Here is a 9239-nt window from a genome sequence, read left to right as displayed (position 1 = left end):
GGGGCAATCCGGGGAGCGGGACGGATTACTCTCCTCACGAAGGCGCGATTCATGTCGAGCCTGTCTTCTCGCTGCCAGCGGACCAACCGCCGGATCAGCGGCGTCGTCTGCTATTGAGCAGACTCCAGTGAACGCTTATAGGATTCCGGTCTTTTCTGCCATATTGGTTTTGTGGCACGTGTGCCGCTGGCAAAATCGAGGGAAAATGACGTGCAAACGCCGTAATGGAGGACGCTCTAAGCACGGAAGAGGCCACGTGAAGCCCGTGAGGTGCACCAACTGTGCGCGATGCGTGCCTAAAGACAAGGCGATCAAGAAGTTCGTCATAAGGTACGAGTCCTATGAATCGTCGACAGGGGCCGTTCTCGGAGCGTACCTCGCTCTTCGAGCGAGCTGGAAGCATGGGACTTCGATGGGAAATACACTGAGACGTCTGAAACGATCATAAGGATTGGAATTCCGGTTATTCTGACGTCGATTTTGACCAGAAGGAGTCTTCTGCCATGACTACGGCACGTGTGGTCAAGCGGTCCCGCCTGGCTTTAATCTCGCTCTTTGCGACGAGAAAACATGAGATTCATGCATGGAATTGAGCATTCGCGTGAAGTTCTCTTCCTGATAACTTCCCGAGGTCTACTCGGAGGTGTTGGCTCCCAACTGCGGTCGAATCCTAGATACTTTGAGTCAGCTTCTGAAGATAAATCAGTGAATACCGCTCAACCCATCCAGACACGAATCGTGGTCGTGTCTCGAGAAGGCCTGCATTAGCTAATCTCGCGGCGCATCCCTTCCAGGAACATCGTCGAAGCCGCAGCTGTACGAGATATCACCGTCGCCTCCGTTTACGAGAGCTACCCCCTCCCCAAGCTGTACGCTAAGCTTCATTACTGCGTGTCATGCGCCATCCACTCGAAGATTGTGCGTAACCGAAAGAAGTCAGCCCGCAAGGACCGTGACCCACCCCCACGTTTCCCCCGCGCTGCCATGGATGGACCTCGGAACAACCAGAATCGTCCTGGTGGTGCTGGGGCTCCCCAGACTGGCGGAGCTGCCCAGGTTGCGGCCAAGTAAATAAAACCCAGGGGTGTTTCCACGGTACGACCGTTTCGTTAATCGAATGCAATATACCCTCCTGAGCTCCGATCCCGATCGTGTTCAGGAGCCGTGCTCGCATTCGTGGAGAGGATTCTCTTTGCTAGGATATTCAGAGTTCTCCGGAAAGGAAACTACATCTGTTGCGAACGGTTTTGTCATGCCTGAGGTCGAAGAGCCATGATTCCTCTTAGATTGCGAAATTCTAGGCATCGACCTTCCGCAGCCAGGCACATCGGTAGCTGTCAGGGGAGGGAATCATGGAATGAAAACGCGATATCGTTCTTCTAGTTTTATTCCAGCAGATAGCAAATTGAAGTTACACCTGTCGCAAGTAGCGGATTCGACATGGATGCAGAAAACTTCACATCTTGCTCGTAGATCATGAATTCACTACTTCGTAAAGGACAGAAAGTAGTGCAACTGGCTTAACTCATCGTATTGGCTCTTGAAGGATCAATAACATTCGATTCAACGACTTGGAATCTAAATGGACGCCATTGGACCACACGGCTACAGCTACGAGGTCGAAAATATTTCCGAACACGGAGCGGCGAGCTCCGTTGACTTGACTCGTTCCTTTGTCTCGCTGCTCCGGTTCCTTTCATCTTTGACACCCCTCCTCATTAGCTGTCTTGGAACTATTTTGCTGGGGAGAGAACTCTCTTCTCCTTCCTCGTCCCCTCTCCTCCTGTAAGTCCATGCTTCTCGCATCGAAGATCGGCTCGGAAAAATTTACCAAACATTGCAGTGAACAATTTACAAGCATCACAGGTTCAGCGTTGCAACAGATAGCCAATAATTCCACTAACCACGGTGGACTCCCTCAGTAGTGCGGTGAACAACTTCGCCCTCCGTTAGAAGTTTACGCGACCGTATCGTCTGAACGAAACACCATTTGCGGGTTAACGGAACCCTGTGAGCCTTCCCCGCTCTGTCGCCCCTAGTGTTCCCCGAGATCGTGGAACTGCTGATAACGCGAATCTCTAAGTCTTTGAATGAGCAGCGGAACTCCTCTGTTCAGGGCGACTCCGAGCAAGATGAATATCGGGGCGAAAATCCAGAACGCGATTTTCCATCCACTGGAGGTCGCCGGAGCGGGATTTGGTGTGGGTGTTGGCGGCTTGCCATCATTACAAAGGTATTCGTCGGAGCCGTCGCTGCAGCGGATCACACCGTCGCAACGCCACGAGCTCGGCATGCAGAGACGGTCTCTGCGACACATCGAGTTTTCGCCGAATGAACAAGGTGAAACCACGTAGCTGAGGTTCAGGTCGAGGTTTCCCTGATAGACCACGATCAGCTTGTTTGACATCGAGGCGAACAGCCCCCCGGCCGTCAAATTTTCGATGGGCGCAACGAGTTGATTCCTTAGGACGGAATCACCATCCCAGACGAGCAAGTCGGAATGATTGAGCGAAACGTTCGCGGGAAGGGTCACCGTGAGGTTGACGGAGACGCTCTCGTTAAGATTCGAAGGCCTCGGAGGGTTGATGATGTAGACGCAACGGAGAGTCTTGCATTTTTCGCCCGTCTTGAAACTCTTCGAGTTTTCCGTCAGCGTCTGAGAGGATGAGGTCGGACTCAGGTCGATGTGGAATCCGTAACCTCCTTTCGGGTCGCTATCGGCGACGAAATTCGAGTCGAACGTCGTAGTTTTCAAAGAACTGGCCGGAATCAGAATGTCTCCCGGAATATCGGTCCCAGTGAAATTCATCACGGTACCCTTGCTCCCGATAGCCAACACGTGTTTGGGCAGGAGGTCCATGATGCGGAACGTGGCGAGGTAGCTCGTTTCCGCGTCCGGAACGGACACGTTGTACTTGAACAGACCTCCTTGAGGGTAGATCCCCGGATAGAAGGGTGAGGTCAGCGTGAAATTCTTGCCGGCCGCAGCGGTGACAGCCAGATCTCGGTTCATGGCTTTGGCGATGTAGGAGACTTCGAAATCCTTCACGTTGCTGCAGTCGAATTCGATCCAGGCCCCGTCTCGGACTTGGTAGGAGATGTGGAACGGATCGGCGCTGTTTGCGATGCTCACCTTCGCGTCCATGTTCCTGAAATGATGGATGGTGGCGGATGGAACGTTGTTCGGCAAGACCTTCAGAAACAGCTCTGCCAGGTCGGCCGCAACGTTCGGTTTTATGATCCACGTACACATTCCCATGCACGAGCCGATCAGACGCGCGTTGCTCTTCTGAGCCGCGGTGAAAGTCCTGCTACATCCCGAACCCGCGGGTTTGCTGGTGACAGTTACATTGACGTCGGTTGTCGGGAAGCCGGTAGCTTCAACTAGAAGCTCAGAATCCGGAGAACTGAGATCGAAGGGCTGCCTGTTGGCATCGAAGGTCACGAGCTCCATCGAGTCTGCGGAGACTGCGATTTTCTGAGCCCCACTCAGTTTGGTCAAGCTCGAAAAGCTGACGAGGAGATTCTCTGTGACGTCGGTCGTCAGTACGAATTTGCTCGTTTCTCGTAAGGTCATGGTCCCGCTCTTCTCTATGTGACCGCCGCTGCTGATGGGGGTCGCCGAGAAATTGAAACCTTCTTTCCCGTCGAAGTTATTGGAGTTCAGTGAAACCATTAGGTATTTTCCGGAGGAGATGACCGGAGCTGATTTCTGGTTTAACGCTGTGATTTGCAGTAATGGTTTACCCGCGAGGTCACCTGTGGGATCGGAGATGGTCAGAAAATCGAGGAACTTCGAGGAGCCCCTATCACGATATTCGCCAGAGCTCAAATCTGCTGGACCTAGGTATGCACCTGCATCGACAACGGAGAGCAAGTCGTCCACATGTTCGAGAGCGATGTTGGACACTTTGAGCGAAAGTTTCTGGTTCTCTGGGGCCATGATCAGCCACAAGCAGGACAATTGTCCCGCTGCGTCGGCACCTTTCACGGTCACGGTGAAATCGACCTTGTCCGTAGCGATCATGTCACTTCCGCCACAGCGGCCCTTGTCTGTGAAAAGAAGTTCATGAACAGATGTCCGAATGTATTTCACGGAGCGTCCCGGTGAGCGCAAGATATTCGTGAGGGAACAACCGAAGAGGTAAACCTACCGCTCAGGGACTGTCTCGTGAAAGCCACCTCCTGGTTCGAGTCGTTCAGGTCGAGCCGCAACGAGAACGACGCGGACTTCTGAACGATGACCATGTGGTCGGGAGCTTTGTCGACAAATGGACCCTCGAACTTCTTGTCGTCCCTGTGCAGGACAAACCTAGCTTCGGATGTCTTCGCGAGTTGGAACTTAGTAAACTCGATGCTCGCAGCCTCAGTGAAGTCGAAGGTGCATGTCACGTTCACAGGAGCGGCAAGTTTCTGCGTGGAGAAGAGAAATATGAAGTCACACAGAGTGTCCTCAAGTAGAGTCACCCGGGATCGTTCCCTCATCCGGGTGGGTATTCGGTTTTGTCGGGAAGACTTCCTCTGATCGAGAGGTGGTTACCTTATTGGGCAGTTGCGGCGATACGAACGAGGGAACACTGAAGGTTCCACCGCATTTTGGATAAACCGTCAGAGACACTGCGCTCTTCCCATCGCTAGCGAGCCGGATTCGGATTTTTTCATGCCCAGTTACCAGCCAGCGTTTCGCTTCGGGTATACCTTCGTAGATCAACTGAAATATCAGCATTGCCCCAATGAGTTCGAGAGATACGTTCAAGGAAAACGGCCATGATGTACAGCATACAGCATGGAGTCAGGGCAGGAGCTGTTGCGAAATAGAGCGGAATCCCTTGCCTGGTCAGTGACATTGTCAGCGACAGCGTATATCTGGATTGCCTGCAAACTTTTGAGGTTTGTCACAGCGCTGATGTCTAGCGACAAGCCTCCTTGAGTGGTTCCGTTTCCGTCAATCAAGATGTTTCCTTTCTGCCAACCGGGCTGAAAATATTGGAAACGATAAATGTTATCGAGGCGAAGCGCCACGCCGCCAACCCCCCCCCCCTCCCTCCAATAGCATTCATTCGCCCATCGGATGAATTCACTCTAATGAACATTAGAGTGAGCTTGCAATGTAATACAGGCAGCCGGAATATTCAAGAGAGGGAGATCTGCCGTGTGAACTCTTTCGAGGGACCGAGCAGGCCCACCGAAGCGCTGACAAAGTCTGAGTGAGCAGAACCTTCCCCGCAGTATCTGATTGTGAGCTCCAAATGAAGCCAACCAACAGAGGTCTCACCTAGCTCGACACAACGACTAATTGGAATTACTTAGCTAAATACGATGACAGTGCACCAAAAGTTTTCCTCGGCGTTCGAGGATGCTCCAAGCAAGAGCACTCGTGATTCGTGATCGTGCCCCGACGAGAGCAGATTCTGCGTTTACGGGCAACTCGATCTCGGAAAGAACGGAAGGAAGTCTCCGTCACCAGTCCGAATCGACTTCCCCTAGTGTTCCTTTGAGAAGGCTCAGTCAGAGCATACGCGGGCATACCGGGAATATATTGATTCTTGTCGGACACGCTCGCATCGGGGCTCTCTTTCAACAAACATCAACGCCAGTCAGCTCTCCTACCATTCGACGCCAGTCAGTCGAATTGCCTATCGAGATCCTAGCGCGAAAATGAGATCTCGGCATCGACTCATCAGGAAACTTCGAGCTGTCGAAGTCGAGTAGTAAGCACGACGTCAAATCCGATTACAGTAGGAAGTAGCCATACCTATTCGGAAAGACAGTCATCTCCAATAGGTGCGAGTGTCTATCGCTGAGAAGAAAGACTTCGCTCGCAAAGACTTAAACAGTTTCGAGTCCCTCGTTGAGTGCGTCACGGCTCGCCTTGCTACTTTTTTCGGGTGTCGCTTAATTCTTGGAAGGCTTATTGAGGATTATTCAAGTCGCTAGTCTTAACACCAATTCCATATAGGGCAATCGCTGCTGCAAAGGCGAACAATGTCCTGAGCTGTCGATCTGAACAACATACGTTCGCATGATACACCCTACTCGATGACTCATCGGCCGGAGCAGATAAATTTCGTTTACTCGAGAATATTCTTTAGGAACCCGTGATAAGAGTATGCACTGGCTGCCCTTCAACCAAGCGCTTTGACTGCCCCGTTATCCGCGGGAAACCGAATAGAACCGGCTCGATACAGGCGTCTCGTAGGTAGGTAATATTTTGTGGTCGAATTCATTCCGACTCCGAGTAGAGAGCTTTCGACGTCGTATCGATCCGAACCTCTCATCAACTCGTCGTCCAAGGTTTGACTCGGATACACGTGCTTCACATAATATATATGCACTGTATAGTGCACTCTAAGCGACCTCAGACTCATATATCCCGTCCGATACATCCCACAGCGGCGCTCAGAGAAATCGACACTCGCGGCCTTCCATCGTTGTTGATACAGCCACGCGAATGTGGAATTCTCTGTGAACTCCCAGAAGCTCTCTCGGAGTCTGGTCAGCAGTGAAATTCACGGTTGCTTAGGAACAGAACTTGACAACAATAAATCAAATTCTCGAGAGATGGGATAGGTGTCACTTTCCCCCGTCGAACGACTCCCCACGATCGTAGAAATTGTCTGCAGACCGGGTTTCGCCGAGCGCACGGAAAATTTCGCGCGAGCTGTGGTTGCGCACTTCGGGAGCTCCAGTCGATTCGAAAACTATCGATGGCAATGGAATACGTTGCGGGAAGGCCTCAATTGCCATCGACGCTCCCGGGACGGATGAGTCGCGAAGTCATGATCCGTGATTACCCACCTGACAGTTGATATAGACTTGCTGGTCCAGTCCTATTTTGAAGGATTCCTCAGGCACTGTGCAGTTCGCCGTAAATGGATGGGATTTCTTTGCTTTAGCCGCCCCGATGAGGAAGAAAATCAAACAAGCGTGCTTCAGCATCCTCCCTGCCGGTGACGCTATCGCTGTGCTATAACGTCAACGCAGATAACTCCAACTGGTTTCGGCTCTGCTAGCGCAGCCTCTCTCGTGCTGCCAGACGTGCTTCTCTTCCGACCAACAGGCGCGACCGGCTGTCTACAGTAGCGGCAGCGGCGATCGCGGCGGCGGCGAGGTCGTCGTCGTAGGTTGGCTCCTCAAGAGGGCGAGGGAATCCGCCAGAGCAGCGGAGGCGGTAGCGCGCGAATTTCGAAAAAAACAGCGAGGACTCCAGTTTTTCAACATCGGCCATGTTCTAGAGCCTCTCGAACTCATTCACCTCGCACGTAACGGATACGCAATAGCGCCGTCCATATCGAGAGCTCTTCTTGGAGGTCCATCATGATTTCCATGGCCGACAAGGGTGTCCTCGCCGACAGAGAATGACAGCGGCTCAGCGGTCGTGGCGAGAGACGCTCATCGGATGCAGCGCTCGAGCTGTTGTTGATTTGCGTAGCTGCTGGTTGTTGTTGTAGGAATCCGTGAGTTGACGGCGAAACTCGAACGAGTGTGGCATACCTAATTCATGGTGAATTGTAACCCGAACGTGTTCATTTCGTGAAGCGAAACTGTCTCCCCTCGGTGCCCCAACTGCCGTGCCGGGCAGTATGTCGGGTTACATGAATTCGCCCTCGAGGCCATATTCTCCCGGTCCCGCTCAACCCGGCGGTCCCCCGATGGGTTCGCCGATTCGACCGCAGATGATGCAGATGGGAGGACCTCCCCGACCGTATCCAGCTGGCAACTACCCACCCGGACAGGGCTCTTCCCCCCGACCACAGGGCTACCCGCCTCAACGCCCAATGGGGCCGCCTCAGGTCGGCTACGGCAGACCGGTCGGCACCCCGAAGCGACCCGCGGACGCTAGAGGACCCCCGATGTCCAGGCCGGGTGGGCCCAATCAGCCCCCTCAGCAACAGCCCCCGAAGAAGAAGAAGAAACTCGCCGACAAAATCCTGCCGCAACGAGTCCGCGACCTCGTGCCCGAGTCCCAGGCCTATATGGATTTACTGGCGTTCGAACGGAAACTCGACTTCACCATCATGCGCAAGCGTCTCGATATTCAGGAGTCTCTGAAACGACCGATGAAACAGAAGAGAAAACTCCGAATCTTCATCTCGAATACATTCTTCCCTGGTCAGAATGCGAATGAAGCACCGGCGGACGGTGCTCCTCCTCAGGCCGAGACGGTGCCTTCGTGGGAACTGCGTGTCGAAGGACGTCTACTCGAAGACACTAAAGAAGGAGCACCCAAGGGCCCGAAGCGCAAGTTTTCCTCGTTCTTCAAGTCACTCGTTATCGAACTGGACAAGGAGCTCTACGGACCCGATAATCATCTCGTCGAATGGCATCGTACCCCGACAACGAACGAGACCGATGGCTTCCAAGTGAAACGACCCGGCGACCGGAACGTCCGATGTACGATTCTCTTGCTCTTGGACTACCAGCCCCTGCAGTTCAAACTCGATCCTCGTCTCGCCAGGCTGCTTGGCATCCACACCCAAACCCGTCCCGTCATCATTGCCGCGCTCTGGCAGTATGTCAGGACGCATAATCTGCAGGACTCACATGAACGCGAGTTCATCAACTGCGACAAATATTTGGAGCAGATATTCCAGACCACCCGGATGAAATTCGCCGAGATCCCGCAACGGCTGCACCAGCTCCTCCATCCGCCGGATCCCATTGTCATAAACCATTTGATTACGGTCGATGCGCAGGATACGAAGAAAACCGCCTGTTACGATATCGATGTAGAAATCGACGATACCCTCAAAAGCCAAATGAATCAATTTGTTCTGTCAACGTCGAACCAGCAAGAGATCCAACAGCTGGAGCATAAAATCCACGAGACCGTGGAAACGATCAACCAACTGAAGACCCATCGAGAGTTCTTCCTTTCGTTTGCGAAGGAGCCGCAATGCTTCGTGAACAAATGGCTCATATCACAGAGTCGGGACTTGAAAACAATGACCGATGTAGTAGGCAATCCTGAAGAAGAGCGGCGCGCGGACTTCTATCATCAACGATGGGCGAGTGAAGCTGTTTGCAGATATTTCTATGGGAAAGTTCAGCAGAAGAGAGCTGAACTCGAACAGGCTCTCGGCATCCGAACTTAATTATTTCAACAGCGTCACTCCGAGGCCGCCTGAGGTATATCCGAATTCATATGAGCACATTCGCGATTATCTATTGCTAAATAAATATATTGATATTCGCTCGTACTTGTGACTTGGTCGATTCATCTCGACATTTAATCGTCA

General features: G+C 52.7%; 3 protein-coding genes across 3 annotated transcripts; 2 read left to right on the top strand and 1 right to left on the bottom strand.

Moving 5' to 3' along the window:
- Window positions 1-125: 125 nt before the first annotated feature.
- On the top strand, window positions 126-1102 carry RpS26 (ribosomal protein S26). The gene is made up of 2 exons (XM_003741864.2): window positions 126-330; window positions 795-1102. Exons 1-2 carry the CDS (start codon window positions 206-208, stop codon window positions 1069-1071), a joined length of 402 nt encoding a protein of 133 aa, XP_003741912.1. The 5' UTR covers window positions 126-205; the 3' UTR covers window positions 1072-1102.
- A 275-nt stretch (window positions 1103-1377) lies between these two features.
- On the bottom strand, window positions 1378-7082 carry LOC100905620 (uncharacterized). The gene is made up of 6 exons (XM_003741861.2): window positions 6799-7082; window positions 4834-4977; window positions 4541-4711; window positions 4155-4413; window positions 3856-4053; window positions 1378-3759 (listed from the first exon to the last, which is right to left on the bottom strand). Exons 1-6 carry the CDS (start codon window positions 6937-6939, stop codon window positions 2036-2038), a joined length of 2637 nt encoding a protein of 878 aa, XP_003741909.1. The 5' UTR covers window positions 6940-7082; the 3' UTR covers window positions 1378-2035.
- A 501-nt stretch (window positions 7083-7583) lies between these two features.
- On the top strand, window positions 7584-9194 carry Bap60 (Brahma-associated protein 60). Its single transcript, XM_003741893.2, has one exon. The coding sequence runs from the start codon at window positions 7584-7586 to the stop codon at window positions 9093-9095; it is 1512 nt and encodes a 503-aa protein (XP_003741941.1). The 3' UTR covers window positions 9096-9194.
- The last annotated feature ends 45 nt before the right edge of the window (window positions 9195-9239 follow it).

Source organism: Galendromus occidentalis, unplaced genomic scaffold, assembly GCF_000255335.2.
Source record: "Galendromus occidentalis unplaced genomic scaffold, Mocc_1.1 scf7180000077213, whole genome shotgun sequence".
Taxonomy (NCBI): Eukaryota; Metazoa; Arthropoda; class Arachnida; order Mesostigmata; family Phytoseiidae; genus Galendromus; species Galendromus occidentalis.
This window is presented reverse-complemented; position numbering and strand designations above follow the sequence as displayed.

Coding starts and splice junctions, on each gene's coding strand:
- RpS26 (XM_003741864.2), top strand. CDS start 206: ATGACGTGCAAACGCCGTAATGGAGGACGCTCTAAGCACGGAAGAGGC. Junction 331..794: donor ATCAAGAAGTTCGTCATAAG/GTACGAGTCCTA, acceptor CATCCCTTCCAG/GAACATCGTCGAAGCCGCAG.
- LOC100905620 (XM_003741861.2), bottom strand. CDS start 6,939: ATGCTGAAGCACGCTTGTTTGATTTTCTTCCTCATCGGGGCGGCTAAA. Junction 4,414..4,540: donor CGCCGCAACTGCCCAATAAG/GTAACCACCTCT, acceptor TTCTCCACGCAG/AAACTTGCCGCTCCTGTGAA. Junction 3,760..3,855: donor GCTCTCCGTTGTCGATGCAG/GTGCATACCTAG, acceptor CCGATCCCACAG/GTGACCTCGCGGGTAAACCA.
- Bap60 (XM_003741893.2), top strand. CDS start 7,584: ATGTCGGGTTACATGAATTCGCCCTCGAGGCCATATTCTCCCGGTCCC.